At 42.2% G+C, this 18,777-nt stretch overlaps 1 protein-coding gene across 1 annotated transcript; it reads right to left on the reverse strand.

Moving 5' to 3' along the window:
- Positions 1-16,881: 16,881 nt before the first annotated feature.
- On the reverse strand, positions 16,882-18,119 carry LOC306973054 (chemokine XC receptor 1-like; the record flags this gene model as incomplete). Its single annotated transcript, XM_079569862.1, has 2 exons — positions 18,058-18,119; positions 16,882-17,895 (listed from the first exon to the last, which is right to left on the reverse strand). Exon 2 carries the CDS (start codon positions 17,890-17,892, stop codon positions 16,882-16,884), a length of 1,011 nt encoding a protein of 336 aa, XP_079425988.1. The 5' UTR covers positions 17,893-17,895; positions 18,058-18,119.
- Between the last annotated feature and the right edge of the window lie 658 nt (positions 18,120-18,777).

An 18,777-nucleotide genomic window follows, 5' to 3' on the forward strand; every position in this document is an offset into this window, starting at 1 on the left:
GAATACTACACAGCCTGACCAAAAAATGTCTTCACGATTACACAATTTCATATTTTGCTACACACACATTCACTTTGGCATTTCAATAAGCTTCTGCAATGTCAAAAGACCAAGCGTTGCATTATTTTTTCACTAAGATCCTGAATGGTGGGAGAATGTGACCACTGTGCGTAAGCCTTCTCCAGCACATCCCAAAAATTCTCACCGGGGTCAAGTTCTGGACTCTGTGGCGGCCGATCCATGTGAGAAAATGACGCTCCCTGAAACACTCTTTGACAATGTGAGCCGGATTAATTATGGTATTGTCATCTTGGAATATGCCCGAAGAACTCCATTAATGGAATAACATGGTCTTTAAGGATGTTCAGGTCGTCAGCTGATCTCATTCTTTGGGCACATAGTGTTGCTGAACCCATTACATAACAGTTAGTGCATTCTATTCAATAATTTGACAAGATTTGTTTTATGTCATTGTAAATGATGATCAATAAGCCAGCCAACAAGTAGTCATCAACAGTGGCCTTTCGCTCCATCACTGCTTTGCATTACTAATCCAGATATCTTACAAGCCATGAGTTACATATGCTGCCATCTCGCTCGTCATTTACCCATGAAATGAATCCGTTTATTGTTCAGTAAACTGTAAAAGCCGCTTCAGCTACGACACATTTCAATCAAGTCGCCATAAAACACTGCAGAGGCTTCCCAAATTCAGACATAACCGAGTACTTCCTTCCCAATATGATCCCTTTGAACTGGTTGAATTAATGCATTTAGGATGAAAAGTCAACATTTTCTCCTGCCATGAAAGGCGGCTTGTAAAAAGAAAAAAAAAAAAAAAATGGCGGAGGCATAAACAGGCAGGGCAGGTGTTGACGATGCAAATGAAACGGATGACAGATGGTGAGCCTCGCGATTGCTCACTGTGCAGATAATGGATGGAGGTAATCAAATTCCTCGGAGGCTGTGGGACTTTCTTCAGAACTTTCCCATCAATTGCACCATCAAACGGCCCCAGCAAACACCCCCCCCCCCCCCCCCCCCCCCCCCCCAAATCCCACGCACACACACACCCGACACCTTCCCCACCCAACACCCCCGGACCGACATGCAAGGAATCGTCAAGAAGTGCGATTTAATTCTATGAGCGTTTGTAGAAAAAAAGAGAGACACACTCCTGTAATGTTTCAGGGTTGCTTCATGGCTTTAGTGCAGATGTTGAGGAGTTTGTCTCATGCTACTATGGGCTGTAGGTAGGAGACACAAAACTGGAGAAGGTACAGCACCATCAGAAATCAGAAACGGGAAGGCTCATCGATCCATTGAGAAAGAAAGGTTTCTATGAGTTTTAACCTGGACAAGAAGTTGAAGAGCTGATGTTTAGTGACATTGTATGACAAACAACTATTGATTCCCTTGGAGACTCATGCACAAATATCAGGGAAAACAGTCACAAGGAAAACACAAGATTAAAAGGTACAGAGAAGTTTGGAGAGAAAGGTATAGAGCTGCTAAGGGAATACTGAAAGTGTTAGTGGCTGCTGGGATGAAACACATACAGATGTTGATAGACACTTCTCACACACATCAAATATTTAAAATTTTCTATTGGGTAGGAATAGGTATCCACTGCAATAAGCTGTGGGTCAGGAGTCAGGACCCAAAATTAAATCCTTAGAGCATTTTTCAGTTGATCATGGGCCGTTGCCAAATAGGACTGTTGATAAATTGTTCTGACAGCTGTATAGTCAGCCTGATGATCAACTGTTGATGTGAATTTTAGGCAAGGCAAGTTTATGTATAGAGCACAATTCATACACAAGGCAATTCAAAGTGCGTCACAGTTGCATACAATTACAAGAAAGCAGATCAAATCAATAAAACATCAACATAAAAATGTATCAATTACAGTAAAAGGCAAGAGTGCAGATGAAATACTTTGAGTTGTCATGGCACAAAGAACTGTTTTCAGCTTGGATTTGAACATTGTCAGAGTTGTTGCCTGTCTCGCATCCTCGTGAAGACTGTTTAAGATTTTAGTTGCATGACATTGACACATAGCTTCATCGTGTTTAGTCCTGACTCTGAGAACCACCAGGAGACCCCTCCCTGAAGTTCTCAGGACCCGAGATGGTTCATTCGGCTCTAACAGGCCAGAGATGGACTTTGGTGCTAAACCATGAAAAGACCTGTACACAAGCAGAGCTGTTTTAAATTCAGTGCAGAGACCTGAGCACTGGACTAATATGGTCGTATTTCATACTTTATTTTGATATTAGACTATCATTATCATCTGTCATTATCTTTTATGTTATTTGAAGCTGAAATGAATATTTGTATTTGGTTTGCCATGATTGATTGAAATGGGGTGAGAACCACTGCACTGCAACATTTCTGAGCTCGGGCTAATTTGCAGAAACAAGCTTGTCCTCCAGCCAGGCACTGCTCACTGAGATCTGGCCTGAGGAGCTGCAGCGGTTGCCCACTGATCCTGCCAGTGACAATTAAGGATGGGTGACGACATTTACAAAGAATTAAAAAAAGAGAGAAAAATGTCAATATTTTATGAACTTCTGCCGTCACTTACTACAGTGGCATTCACAGCTTCCTGAAGGCAGCGTTTTATCCCATGTCTGTTTTATCTTGTCTGGTACAACAGCCGTGCTTGTTGTTTGTGCATCTGAGCCTGGTCTGTGAATCATAAACACCCATTTGAACAATAACGCGATAGAAGAGCTAAACAATAACATCATCAAGCCGACGAGGCGAAGCTGCGGGCGACACTCCACCAAACCAAACACACACCTTTTATGTGTTTCCCTGGCTTTAACTCACTCCAAATCGTAAAGCTTTCACAGATTTACCGACTTTAGCTGCAGGAGTAGTGTGTCATGTTCCCACTGCAGGCAAACAGGCTGTTCCTTCTGCACATAGACCCATCAATGCAGTGACAGCAGTTTGATTTTTCATAGGGCTCCCAGTCTGAAGGTCAGTGTAATGGTGCGTTTGTGTTTGAGATTCGTCGTGCTTGAGTGGAAGCTTCAAAAGGGTCAGACAACGCTATAAATGAGGGTCTTTATGAGTAAAACATGTCGTTAAATGCGCAAATAAGTCTCTCAATAGGCATGTAATGGGTTCCTGATCACTAACTATTTATCTTCGGCGGCGGTTGTAAAGCTAGAGCTGAAAATGTCGTTTCAGTTGAGTTGGTATAGACACCATTGCATAGATGGAGGAGCAACAGTATGGACCTTAGACTGGAGACCTCCACAACATTGGCAAATTTGACCTTTTTAGAGATAATAAAGTAAGATAACAATGGCAATTTGTCTTCAAAGGTGCATAATGGCACTTTTTATGCAGTAAAAACCTTGCATGTAACCATGGAGACAGTTTCATCAGCAAGGAAAACCTACCAGAAACCCTGACTCCCAGGTCAGACAAAGACCGGTTCAGAAGCCCCTTATGAGAGACCCACAGGCCCGGTTAGAATCATGAGGCGTCCTTCTGTGGACCCACCACCTGCAGGAGGAGCCATAGGGGCTGAGGCAATGGGATTTGGGCAGCTCCAACAGCTGCCCCCATGAGCCGGCAATGGAAAAGTGGAAGAAAATGGATGGATGGAAAATGAAAACAGTCTAATCATAAAACATAAGAGTAAATACAAAAAACACTCAACATCCATGTAGAGCAGCACAAATTATCACAATGAAATTACAAATAGTAATTTAGTGTTTGTAATTAGTAAAGGCCGACAATTATTTAGGTTATTTGTTAGCTAGCCTCGAAACTAGGGGCAAAAAAGAAGTCCTGAAAACAGTTTTTAAAAAACTTTCAGTACAATAGTAAATGATTGTTTATTTTTGCGTATGTTACCTGCAATACTGCGTACTACTCCTTTTGCACAAGATGAGAAATTCCTGTGCATCCTTACGGATGTACTCTTTCTGTCTCCAATTCTCTTCCTGTCTCCGATCTAGCAGTTTGACTCACTCATTTCCCATTGATATAATATGGTTGGCATGGCAACAGTTTAAAATTGTTGTCTTCTAATTATGTAACTTTCTGTCAGTGTCCGATAAGGAAGTGAAACTACAAACATCACAAAAATGGTCAAACTAGGGAAAGCTGGGTAAAATGATATAGCAAAATATACAAAAATTGTGTCTAATGTGGCATATGCACTTCAAGTTAATTCGTCAACCGATTTCAGCTGATATAATATTCTCACAAACAGCTTTTATTTTCATAACCAGCAAGTTTATTCTGGACAAGACTTGTCCCTTCTTTGTACTTTTTATGGATAATGACGCACGGACTACGCTCTGTTCAGTGGACTGGGTAAGAATGTTGTGTTTTGGCTCAACAACAATGATCCGGACGGGTCCCATTCAGCCAACCTCCCAGTGAGTCAGGGAGATACCATGTCCATCTCACTGCCTCCTCAGTCCTGCCATCAGAGAGAAGACTCCAGTCTCGATCCATGCCTATAATCCAACAAACTGAAAGACAACATCAATCACAGTGCTGTCAATAAGCTGAACTCTCCCCTTCCCTCCCTCTTATTTTGATACTTGTATGTGCTTTGTGTGTGCCTCCTAAAGTACAGTAGGCCAATCTTCAAAGTGGAAGACTAAACAAATAATACGCACATAAAATGATTGGAGAAAAAGAAAAAATCTCCCTTTTATATTTGCATTTACTATCTAATGCATTTCTAAATTCAATTCTTTCATTTGTAAAAACAAACAGTCCAAATCAGTACTTTCAAGCACGCTGTTGCCCCCCACAAGTCCCTCACTGAACACAAAACGATCAAACTCTGCTCACACAGCAGTGGACATTCGGAGCCGTGTTGGTTCTTGGCCGCGGCGTTACCAGAACGGGAGAGCGACGCGCTGCAGCAGGCCAGACTGGAAGTGCCAATTCTGCCGTTCTGCAAAAGCATTTTCCTGTCACAACACTCAAAGAGCCGCACATTACTAACAATTCTCCTTCACACTTCCATCTCTGCTCACAGCTTTGAGTGTCACACATATGTCTGAGCGGAGCGTAGGAGAGAGGACCGCGGAGGCATCGGCAGGCAAGTATACGCTCATCTCACAAGTTTCAAACGTGTCAGGTGATGCTGTTTTTTTTCTCCAATGTTTTTAAGGGAATATAAGTGCTAATTGCTCTTGAGAAATCTCGGGACACCGCACCATATTGGTAATGCTAACGGTGCAAAGGCATTAGCTCATTTTTATTGGCGGGATATTGCTAGCAGTGCAGCAGCTTCCTGACAGGAGCAGAACTCGCTGTGGAAAGTAACTTGTTTTGGGATTTTTTAGCTCTGCTGCATCGTTGTTGTGACCATGGGCAAGACACTTCACACACATTGATATGAACATGGTTGCGTGAGGTTGGTGGTGGTCAGAGAGGCCTTTACAGAGCAGACCTACCAGGCCCAGATCTACAGGAAAAGCGTGCATTGCAACGTCATTTTAAAATGTCTGCATCAGTTTTAGTAGCAATGCATTTTAGAATCTCTACTTGCACCCTTTTATAACTCTAATGCACCCTCTGTCTGTTTGTTTTGTTCTGGAGCCGGTGCTGAGATTGACAGTCATCTGTACATCAGCTGTGACTAGTAGCTTATCGCCACCGAGTGTGGATACTGTATAGATAATGGCATATGTCGACTTTAAGCGTTGAGAAAATGCAAAGACTCATGCATTTTCATAGCCTGGCATTAGCCATCCGTAAACTAAATTATAATTTCCCTACATGTACGCCCGGGTTTGATCTCAGTGGCCACGTTACATCGTTTGAATTTCAACCTACCTTTGAGCGAGCGGGGGAGGCGGGTGTTGCAGGTGACGTCAAGCATTTGCGCCGCATTTGCTGGTTGTAGTTCGGCAATGCCGGCGGATACGAAAGTAATGGAAGCCCTTCAATCTGTTCTCTCGGCTCCCAAATATCCAGAACTTAAAATTAAAGTCTTGGAATGGGCAAGGAAGCTCCCAAGAGTTATGATAGCTTGTTTCATTGCATACGTCATGACCAAACGCTAGGAGTTCACCCCTCCCACCTGATAACGGAGCTCAATCGTGAAGATCCAGACCCTTGTACGAAACAGAATGAGTATGAATGTATGGTAAAACCAGGCTAGCATTTTTGTTATTTAGCTTAAATGTTTGAAAGAGGGTGTGTTTGAGAGTGCGAGTGAGGGACGACGGTTGGAAATGAACCTATGGCTACAATCCGGTGTGGCGTGTTACATGCATGAGACCCACATGTGTGCTCATTAACATGCGCTGTCCCAATCAAATAAACCAATGGGGCGACGGTGGAGCGATAGTAGAGGGTCAGCGGAAATTCTGCGGGTGCACACTGTTGTTGTGTCTGTTAGAGGATAACATTAAATCGCTGTTTATCATACTGGGTCAGGCTGTACAGTCATACTATCTCTGTCATAGCCTTGACTGTGGTGCTCAGGCGCTCACTCTCAGCCACTGAATGCTTGCGTATCAGTATGACGCTCTGAGAGGGTCTTTATCCCTCTTCTGTGGAAGCATAGACAGACTTGAATGGTAGGACTAGCGCAATGTCTCGAGTTCATGTCTCCGGGTCCCGCACCGATGGTAAATAAACTTCTCTTGCATAAGACATCCAGACTGCTGCCTGTTATTCATCTATCCTCTCGAACACCATTGTTATTTCTCTAACAGTGTCCTTGGGCAAGACTCTTCACCCACCTTGCCTCCAGTGTCTGTGTACATTGGTGTATGGATGACTGGGTAAGTGGTTCTTTGATGTGAAGCGCTTAAAGCAGGCAGAAAGGCGCTATATAAATGTGACCATTTGTGACCATCCATCCATCTTCTTCCACTTTTCCGTTTCCGGGTCATGGGGGCTGCCCAAATCACATTGCACCAGCCCCTCATGGCTCCTCCTGCAGGTGGTGGGTCTACGGGAGGAACCATTTGTGGCAATTTACCATTAAATAAACACAGACATAAAGTTACATTGATCACAGTGGAAGAGTAGACATACCAGAAGGCCTAATGTTATTAGTTGTAGATGTGGTACTAGGCTCCAACTTCAACAACATTGCCAATGTTTACGTTATTATTCATGATAGTACACTAGCAGTTAACTCACAAATATATCAGTAGTACTCATTTTAGTTGGAACTGAAATCTAGAGCAACTGAGTGAGCAATGATGGCACAAATGAGTTGATGTTTTTGAGCAGCAGTACTACAATACAGTACACATTTGGAGTACTTCTTTCACCTCGGCTGAAAATGGAGTTTTATGCTGGCGACATTGTTGAACAAACCCATTATGACAATGAGATACATATTGTTTTGGAAATACAAATTTTCCTGCTGTTCCCTTCCCATCCGGATCATACCGCCAAAGTGAGTGTAATTACTTTTTCCCCGACTCATTTGGATAATCTCTCCCACAGTTACCTTAGCCAGTGCAAAATTCCCAATTAACTACAAATACCCTTCTGAAAAACGCAAAACAACAGCGCCACGTGAAATTTCTTAATGAATTCCTTTGTTTCAGACTGGCACAGATGAGGCATTAGTTCGTTAGGCAAAACCCCGCGCAGCCATGGCGGTTTGGGTGGCGGTGCCCGTTTACGGCTGACGGAGCGGCGTGTCCTCGGGCAGGGCTTGCCAAGCTGCCAGTCTGCGCCGTCACACCTTGGTGCCTTTAAAGATTGCCCTGCAGAGATTGGGAGAGGGGGGGGCCGGGGCGGGGGGTAGGCTGGTTGGTTGGTTGGATGTTTGGTGGAGGGGAGGGGGGGGGCAGTCGGGGTGTAAAGCACGCACAGGGCCTCGCGATTTTTTAACAACTCACAGTCTGGCAACCCCGGGAGCTTTACGACAGAGGAGCGGTGCCAAGAACTGCCCACCAGGGAGAAGAGAGAGAGGGGGGGGGGGGTTGAGGAGGGGTGTATGGGGGGGCGGAGGTATGAGTCTGGATTACACATGCATACACAAGTCGGGCCCCTGTTACGCACTGCATGACTATGTGTACAAATGTCACTTTATCAATGTATAAAGCAAGCGTCATGGCGAATACATATTGAGGGGCAGGGAGATTAGTCGTGTGTTGTGCTGCGTATGTAATTAAAACTAGCCATGGTTATGAGTTATTTGCATTGGCATCCAATACAATACGCGGCAATGAGATTGGAAAAATTATATTTGAACCAAAAACTAAACAACCATCTTGTGTGTGATTGTTTTTGTCATTCTGAGCGCTGTCTGCTGGTCTTTACATTAACATTTTTGCTGGTATTTTTATAATGCAATTTGTTTTTAAATGAATATGAAGTCTAGAGCAGGTGCACCGTGCATGCTTCATTTTCAAAAAACAGATCGAAGCTCAACTGGCCAAAGCGTCGAGAGTAAAAGAGTGGCAATAGCTACTGTATAATAGAAATCTACCAGTGTGTGACACAACAGCTGTAAATACCTCTGTTTCCCCCCCCCCCCCCCCCCCCCTTCCTTCAAGGCACTATACCTGATTTTTCTTTCTTCCAAGTAGTGGAACAAACATTGTCTAGTCCTCCTTTAGTATATTGTAAATTTAAAAATAATTTGTGTAATGAAAAATCTGGCATAGGATATTTCATTAAAAGGGATCACATAAACTTTTTGGTCTATACTTACCCCCAACTTACTCTGTTCTTCTTCCTAACGTCCCAATTCTTTGCAATGATCATTTTATATGCATGTTTCACTACTTTCAGTGACCAAAGTGAGTAACGATAACAACAAGCCTGCCAGTTCACAATTGATAAATACTTTACAATTAGAGTATATTTGCGGTTTCGTTCTCACAAATTGCCTCTGCTTTCACACTGTACGAAAGGAGGGCAAAACAAATGCCACAACTTGAAAAAATAAGCTTTAATGTTAAGCCCTTATTGTGTGTACTGTCGTTTTTAAAAAGGATGGGATTCCTCTCTCAGCCACAAAAATTGTATTTGAAACATTCAATGAGTGTCTTATATGACACCATCAGTGGTTGGGATTCAAACCCCCAATCCTTCATTCAATTAGTGCGAAATGAATGCAACAAAAAACAACAACATCTAAAGGTGATCGTATCAATGTTTAGAGCAAATAGTCAAATGTCAAATATTTCCACGGTGCTTGGTGGTGCACTATAGGATTGGAGTGGGCCTATTGGAGTAATCCGCACAAATGGCAGTGGATGGCAGAATGTAAATGAGCTGGTTATTACACAGCAACGTTCATCAAACCGGGCTGGAAAGACTTCAATGGCCCTGATGAATATGCATGCAAATTTGTTAATTAAGTTAATTATTCTGCTGAAAATTCATTTGTCTTCCCAAGGACATTTCGGCGATGATTTTAACATGTTTCCACCATTAGTCATGCACTGCGCCACCAAAAAAAAAAAAAAAAAAATCACTTCTGGTTCACCTTTTGAGAGGCCTGAACCGAGCGGGATATAGAGGGACTTCAGGAGGAGAGAGGTGAGAGGTGCGGGGTAAGAGGGCGATGTTTTCAGGGGCGAGGGGTGGAGGGAGACAGCTGGTGAGGCCTGGGGATACAGCGGGACAAGCCAGGAACACAGACACTGAGGGGGTTAGCTCAGAGAGAGGGAGAGCAGACAGGGGCAGTGTTTGAGGTCCAGCTCTCGTTGGCCCCAAACAAGATCAAAATGGTTTTACTCACAGTAGGTCATGTGAGAAACAAGGGGGGGATGTTTTTTTGTTTTTTTTTCTCATATTGGTCAGCTATTGCAACATGATCACCTGGACTAACCCTTCTATTGTGAGTTAGTCTTAATAATGATGCCCTCCCTGCCTTCTAGTTACTGTATTTTCCGGACTATAAATCACACTTTTTTTCATGGTTTGCCTGTGGGTGCAACTTATACTCAGGTGCGACTTATAAATAAAAAATACATAATTTCACATGTTTATTTTTTTCACACTGACAGCCGCTAGAGGGCGCTCTAGGCTTGTGTACCAGTATCTGCTACTCCTGTACCACTGAAGATTTTGGACTGAGCGAGAAACAAAGGAAGCTAATCGCAGGCTAAAAGCTAAATGGCCACAGCTAGAAAAACGAGTTCACAAATGAGAGCTTGAACAGTGTAATATTTCTTCTTCATTATGCATTTTTTGGCTGGTGCGACTTATACTCCGGAGTGACTTACACTGTAGCCTATATATATTGTTTCTTCTTCATTATGCATTTTTGGGCTGATGCGATTTATACTCCGGAGCGACTTATACTGTATATATGTTTTTTCTTCTTCATTATGCATTTTTGACTGGTGCGACTTATGCTCCGGTGCAACTTATACAGTATATATATTTCTTCTTCTTCATTATGCATTTTTTGGCTGGTGCGACTTATACTCCGGAGCGACTTATAGGCCGGGAAATGCGGCACATTTGATTACTTCATGCAACCTTTATCCCACCAGAAAAATCCCACTGAGACACATTTCTTTAGGGTGAGTCCTGACCTCAAAGCGGACCCTAATGTACATGTTTTCAATGTGAGGGGAAACTAGAGCATCTGGTGAAACTTACAGACACAGGGAGACCATGCAAACTCCACACAGACAGGTCCCATCAAACACGACTGGACACTAACCACTGCGAGAATTTTTTAAAATAATAAATATAGTTTATGATGTACTTGTACTGTGAATGTAAACTTTAGGGCTACTGTATCCTCATATGTTTTAAAGTTTGCTGCAATTTCTATGTGTTTAGGTAGGCTAGGCGTTTGAAAGTGTGGTATTCGGGAGTTTATAAATAGACCACAAAGGTAGTTTACTGCAGGTGTGTCAGCACTGATGACTGTAAATGAATATGACCTTTAGTGATGTTTTATTGTAGTAATTTTAGCATGATTCTATTGGGAATGATGGCTGTGACGGGTGAATGGTTGAATGAATAGAGTCTGCATAAAGAATGATGATGATGATCAACAATTACCTGGGTAAAAATGTGACTTAATGCCTCTATCCAGCTGCTTTTATCTGTGTCACCGTATTTTCCGGACTATAAGTCACATGTTTTTCATAGTTTGGCTGGGGGTGCGACTTATATATCAAAACATATAATTTCACCTGTTCGTTATTTTCACACTGACAGCCGCTAGAGGGCGCTGTAGGCTTCTGTACCAGTATCTGCTGAGTCTGCCTTAAAAAAGAAAATCATATTCTGTAGATTAGAAGCTGTAGTGAAATATATGCAGCCGAAAACAGTAATCGAGAAAGAAAGTTTGGAGTGAGAGAGAAACTTGTGAAGGACTGGCGAAAAGTGTTTACTGCAATGAAGAAACATAAAAAGCTAATCACAGGCTAAAAGGTAGATGGACACAGCTAGTGGCATGAGTTCACAAAGGGGTGCTTGAACAGCGTGCTGCCGGGAGAGGCTTGTCAACGGTGCAAAAAGGTGGCTGGTGCGACTTGTACTCCGGACAGACTTATGTATGTTTTTTCTTCTTTATTATGCAATTTTTGGCTGGTGCAGTTTATATTCCGGAGTGACTTATAGTCCGAAAAATGCAGTAGTATGATTTGTTTATGATATCTTTATAATTTATAGCAAGCTTCTTTTTATCATAAGAGCATACATCACATACCTTATGTTTTAGACAGGCGGGTCAAGGGCCACCTAGTTTTCTCTTATAAGGAAACACTGAATTAACTTTACAAAAGGCTCCTTTACTGAGTGTTCTCTCAAACACAACTTCTTTCCCCCTGTGTATAGATTTATAGATAAACTTTCTCTTGCTCGGCTTCTTTCTGACCCAAAAAATATAGGCCTATTCCTTTAAAAATCAGCACCACACCTGAAAATTAACAGCATGAAATAAAAAGAGTGAGACTGTGCAGATGAAGTTATCAAACAGGCAGATGGGACAGGTTTATGGAGAGACATGCGGCCGCTCGGTTTGAAACATCAAATGGACAGAGAGGAGCACGAGCCTCCGCACTGGCTCCAGTCTGACGAACCAGATGTGTGAGCGCTTAATTAAGTCTCTGTGGCAGTTAATCACCACTACGACAGCAGGATAAGCGCGAGAGGCGAGCTTTACAAAAAAAAAAAAAAAAAAAATACAACGCACAGCACAGGTAAGATGCAGGTGGATTTGGTGGGTATTAGTGAAGGAACAGTCTGTCAAAAAGTTTCTAACAAAGAGGGAGATTAATTGGATCAGTTTATCTGTCTTTTAATAAGACAGGTGCGAGCATTTGTGATTTTGTTCTGATTAAATAAACTGATAAAGAAGTCGCTAGAGAAATATCATGGAGGAGGTCTATGATAAATACAATGTGCCCTCTGGTGGAGAAATGCGGGCCTGCATATTCACGCCAATCCAGACCTAAAGCAGCTGTTTGGGCACGTTGTAAATGTACAAAATAGTTACTTAAAGGCCCTATACTTGATTTTAAAAATATTGTATATACATTTGTATATAAATAATAATAAAAACACAAACAATGAAAGAGGAAGCCACTCACTTCAAATGTTAGCTATGGTTCAAACTCATTTCTAACTTGATAACATACTTCGTATCATCCGAATTCTACACAGGAATTAGTTTTCAGCGTCACTGTCACAGAAAGGCAGGAAAACTCGCCTGCAAGTTCATGAAATTGATGCAAATGCTTTAGAATTAGATGCTTTTCCCACAAATGGCCACATCTGATGGACACACTGCCTTTGATACACCGGATCCCGTCAGACCTCGGAAGATAAGCAGAGAAGGGCCTGGTCGATACTTGGATGGGAGACCGTTGGGTGAGTGAGTGGTTGGTGGTGGTCGGAGGGGCTGATGGCGTAGCTTGGGAGCCTCGCTTCCCGTAGTCTACCCCAGGGCAGCTGTGGCTACAAATACCATCACCAAGTATAGAGTGAATGCAATGTAAAGCATCTTTGATTGTCCAGAAAAGCGCTATATATAAAACAAATGCATTATTGTTATTATTAATACAAATGTCTGAGTCAACAATATACTGAAAGACAAAACAAATGTTATTCCACAACTAGAACAAATAAAGGTATCGTTTCTTTAAGTAGTTTACAAAATTGAGAAAATAAAGTAAAAACAGACTTGAGTAAATTATGTTATAAAAAGAATTAACTCTAAAAAACAGCAACAATGTTTAGCCAGAGGCATTTTCTGAATAAATTGTACTTTTTTAGAGTAGTTTTATCATACGGTACTTTTTGCTTCTACTCAAGTACAATTGTAATGCAGTATCTGTACTTTTACTTGAGTAAAAATAATTCTGAGTGCGAGTAAATATTTAAGCGGCTTCATTATGAGCTACAATAGATGTAGATCGTCTCGTGCTCCTTGTTCTTTAGAATGATTTCATTTTCTCTTGGAATTCTCTTTGTAAATATCACCAATTCCACCTGATTTTTTGCTTTGTTTCACACAATTTATGCCGTCATTATAAATAGATCAGACTTTTTTTAATCACAAACAGTTACTCACAGTACTCAGGTAACACAATTTACTTTTTTTTACTTTTACTTGAGTCATTGTTTCGGTCACTACTTTTTACTGTTTATGGCTGATTGTAATAACAACAAGACAACATAGTTGAAAAAAACAAAAAACTAGTGTTATATAATACACTTAGCCTACCTTCCTTATGAAAGTGGTAGTTGGTGGTACTATAGCAGCTTTAGATCATTACAAGCTTCAACACTTGCACAGATCAGTACAGATGACGACACGAGAACCTTCATGGATGGATCCCTCCTGTACGACTGAGAGCATACAGGCTGACGCTCGTGCCTGTGCCGTTACACTGGACCTGATCCCTGCTGCAGATACATTTGATTCCCACGACGAACATGATTAAAACGAGCTGCTTCACCAGAATGTCATACATGCCAGTGTGTGTCAGAGAGGGATTAAGTCATCTATATTTGCTCATGAAAACAGTTGTTTGTAATGATAAGGCTGACACACTTAATCGATTTGCACGCGCCTTCCCTGACAGTACAGATTAACTCGCAATAAGCCTTTATTAGCAGTCAAATACACACATTTACACATTTGCGAGCTATCAATTAATTTCACATATGGTAGCAGTAATTATGGTTATAGATAAGGGGGATTAGGCATGTAGAAAAGGCGGGATACTGGTCTGCCCTGGAGAGAGGAGGAGCAGGGAGAGGAGGCCACTAGCATGCTGCATAAGAAAACAACAACAGCTGTTTAGCTCGTGGCTAAAAACAGGAGAGAACAACAACATCATTTGCTAAGAAAATGATCCGGGAAGAGATAGACGTTGAGATAAGAAATGGGAGCCTTTAAATGATCTGCTCGGGCTCAATTTTTTATTTGTCTTTTGCCTTTATTTCAGTGATGCATTATTAATTCACACTCTTAATGCGCTTTTAATGCAAAGCTATAAGGCGGCATTACAACAGGAACACAATTTGAAGCCGATATTTAGTCTTTTTGAAAGATAATATTGCCACTTTGTGAGAGGCGACAAACTTTATAGTTATAGCTTTGTCCAAGACCTGTTTATCCAATGGGCATATGTTTAAACTACATAGAGGATAAGGAACACACAGACTGCCTTACCCCTTACCTTTATACTCTTGGCAGGTAAATGTCATATTATGTGGGATGGGATTATGTGGCCACTAACAAACAAGTGATTAATTAAAGAATCCAAGTTGGCCTGGGTTCAGTAAAGTTAATAAAAACAGTGCTTAACAAATCCCAAAGCATTATTTTCACTCAGTTATTGTTTGTCCCTGCAGGTGCAAAAAGCGTCCAACATAAATTTAGTTTTACAAAATGTTATGCAACAGAAGAGAGTCTCATGCCAAGCCATCAATGCGTTATTTTTAGCGTTCCTCTACCTGCTTTTTTTCGACACTCGTGTGAAATTGTGTTTTGTTGTGCTCCATGGCGGGGATGTGCGACTGCTCTGCCCTTGACTTGTATCCATCCACTGAAGCGTGCTGGATGCTTTAGTTAATTAAGCTTAATCTACCCCCAGAGACACATCTGAGAGCTGTTACAGTGAGCTGTCCCACCCGCTCCTCTCGGGCCCCCCCCTTCCCTCAATGAGGCCCCCCATAGAGCCCCGCATACAAGCCACTCCAATGGGACACTTTATGCATGTTTAAAGATTTACAGTACGACACACGAATGACACCGGACTGATACATTTGCATGCCCACGTGCTGTCTACCGTCGATGCTGCTGAGTTTGCGTTTACTGGCATTGTGGGAAGTATAAATTATATCTTGATTGTTTTTTATTACGGTGTTGCATGATAAAAGTCGCAAACAACTGTCTCCTGTTCACAAGGCTGAGAGAGTGCTTTATGTGTGTGCTATATATTTTATTCCCAGTCATATTGAAGAACATACTTTCATTTGTCATTGCTCGTATTACAAACCATAAAGACAGATTATATTAGTTTTGAACATTGACCACTTTACACAGAAGAAACAAAAAGATGATTTGTACGTGCATTTGTAAAGAAATCAGCTCCAAGTTTGTAACATTTACAATCGGTCTATACAACAAGCTAAAAACAGATGTTATTTGTAATCTTCATTCAAGTTTTCAATGAAGGTTCTTGAGTCATCTTCTGTACTCTGTAGTTGAAGTGTTGAACGTTTTGCCTCTCATCCAAAAGGCTTCATCAGTGGTCTAAAGTTTAAGCTCAGCCCACAGACTAGATATGGACCACTGGGAGGAGTTCTGCTTGGCTAAGTCCCTCCCCTTTATTAAGTGCTACTCTCACCTGTAGGTGATCATCTTTGTGGTTCTAAATCCTGTCGGCCTAGCCTGGCCTTAGCCATCTGTAAACTGAATTATAATTTCCCTACATGTACGTCTGGGTCTGATCGCAGTGGCCGCGTTACATCGGTTTCAACCTACCATTCAGCGAGCGGGTAGGCGGGTGTTGTAGGTGACGTCAAGCATTTGTGCCGCATTTGCTGGTTGTAGTTTGGCAATGGCGGCGGATACGAAAGTATTGGAAGCTCTTCAATCCGTTCTGGCTCAGCTCCCAAATATACCGAAATTGAAATTGAAGCCTTGGAATGTGCAAGGAATGCTCCAAGAGTCATGGTAGAGTTATGATAGAGTTATGATAGAGTTATGATAGAGTTATGATAGAGTTATGATAGAGTTATGATAGAGTTATGATAGAGTTATGATTGAGCTGCTTCACTCACTCGGGCGCATTACATACATCACGACCAAACGCTAGCGAAAGTCCGATCCAATCGTTTCAAAGGAGTTTACCCCTCCCACCTGATAACGGAGCTCAATTGTGAAGATCCAGACCCTTGTTCGAAACGCAATGAGTACGAGGGTCTGGTAAAACCAGGCTACTGTCGACCTAACTCACACCTGAGTTTCAGTCTTAGCTGTTAATAGAGGGAAGGGACTTAGCCGAGCTAAACTCCTCCCTGTGGTCTATATCTTGTCTGCGGACTGATTAGAATTTAGTCCACTGACGAAGCCTTTTGGATGAGAGGCGAAACGTTCTACACTTCATCTACAGAGCACAGAAGAGGACTCAAGAAGCTTTATAGAGGATGGATAACTCCTGTACGACTGAGAACCTACACAGACTTCATTTAAGTTGTTTAATTAATAAAAGGCTTAGTGAGTGAATGTAAAACTGAGTCATTCTCAAGCATAAAAATGTATGCGTACATTAGCAAAGGGAGAGAAAATAATATACACTGCATAATAATGAGAAATGTTTCTCTGAAGCAAAAGAAGACCATCTTCATTCTGATCATGCTACTACACTCACACAACGTTTAATGCTATTTAAGGGATTGATAAGTCCTGTACATCAAAAGCGTACAGTGACATCACAGTGACATCTCCTCACCGCTCGTGATGGAGGTAACTGTCATCCTGCTCTGTCGGCTGCGGACGCTGCTGCTGTTTCGCACTGAGCTTTTGTTACGTCCCAAATCTTTCACAAATCTCATCAAATGGTTTTTAAACTTGACTCCAACAAACACATAAAACACAGGGTTGAGGCAGCAGTGGGAAAAAGCAGCAAGTCTGCAAATATTCAGCGCATAATTAAGCGTGTTGTGTCTCGCACAGTCGTCGTCGCCTGTGTACTGCAGGAGTGTGACGACATTGTACGGTGCCCAGCCTACGAAGAACACAATCATGAGGGTGAAGATCACTTTGAGGGTCTTACTTTGTCGGCGTTGGCGAGTCGGATGCAGCAGCCTCCAGATGATTTGCGAGTAGCAGAAAACGAAGACACACGATGTAACTACGAACAGGGCGAGTTGCTGATAGATCCCCCAAAAGCTTAAGGGATATGTATTTGTAACATAACCACAAAAACCATCTTCATTTTTCTGAGTGAAAATGACATATGGAACAGCTATAACGGCACTCACAACCCAGACAACAATGGGTGCTAAAACGCAGTACAGGCCTGTAGTGGAAACAACATCCGAGAGGGGATTGACCACGGCTATGTAGCGGTGAATGGTCATGAGGATGAGGAGGAAGCCGCTGCTGTAGAAGCCGACATAGAAGATGAAGTTGACCAATTTGCAGGCAGCTTCTCCAAGGGTCCAGGCACCGGTCCAGTGGTAGTGGACCCAGAAGGGCAGACCGGTGGTGAAGAGCAAGTCTGAGAGGGCCAGGTTGAAAATGAAGGCATTGGTGATGGATTTGAGGTTTTCGTATTTGATGAGGATGATGATGACCAAAGTGTTGCCAAAGACACTCAGGGCGACCACGATGGAGAAGAATACGGGGTTGAAGATTTTGCCGAACTCCACCGTGTTTGAGCTGTTACACGTTTCGTCTGCGTAATCATCATCGTAGTCGTATAACGGGGCTCCACTCATTTCCTAAATAAAGACAATGATTCATGTGAGAAGTTATTTTCATTTGCTACTTGGAACCACAGAAACTGCATGTGTAGCGATATGCAGAAAAGCTGTTTATTGTCTCTAAATATTTTTCTTCTACGTTGCATGTGATAATCCTCGAATAAATATGAAAATACTCACTCTGGTTGCGAGCAAAGGGACACACAGCTGGAACAGACACCGACTGCTTTCACTTGTCAGAAAAGTTGAACAGAGAGTTGGCCTGCCTGCTTTTTTCAGATCGTCAAAAAAGAGACACACCCTGCATGACTACGCAAGATGCCTTACAAGATGCATGCAGAATCAAATATGTGAAAAATTAAAGTGCATAAAAGTCAGGCATCTCATCCAAGCGTCAAATGCTGAAGGACTCCCATTGGCCCTGGGTCTATAGCCTGTCCGTCCATGCGAGTGGATCTCTCCTTCTTGTTTCTCGTTTTTCCCCCAGGGTTTTTGAGTTTTTCCTTGCCATGCAGGGGACACCCGCGCCGCTTATTTGGACATTCTGTTTGCCTGGATACTTAACTCACCTGAACTTCACAGTGTCATATTTACTGCTCTGTTTTATTGCCTTCATTTTCGGCGCATCCCTGTGAGGCATAAGACAGAAACCCTAACCTTGCGCTCAGTCACAGTAACAACAGTTGTTACCAAAGTTGTCTTTCCACAAGGGTAGTCAACTATTCCTCTATTTTAAAGTAGGTTATGATCAGATTTCGTATTAATTAACCTCTAAACCCCCACCTGAACCAAGCACATTTTCTCCTGTTCAGCTTGCCCCAAATCTACAAGCTTCTCGATTGGAGCTTACAGCTTGCCAGTGTAAGGCCTCATTTGAAAGCTAAGACCTACAAAAACGAT

The sequence above is a fragment of the Gobius niger genome, assembly GCF_951799975.1.
Source record: "Gobius niger genome assembly, chromosome: 13".
Lineage (NCBI taxonomy): Eukaryota > Metazoa > Chordata > Actinopteri > Gobiiformes > Gobiidae > Gobius > Gobius niger.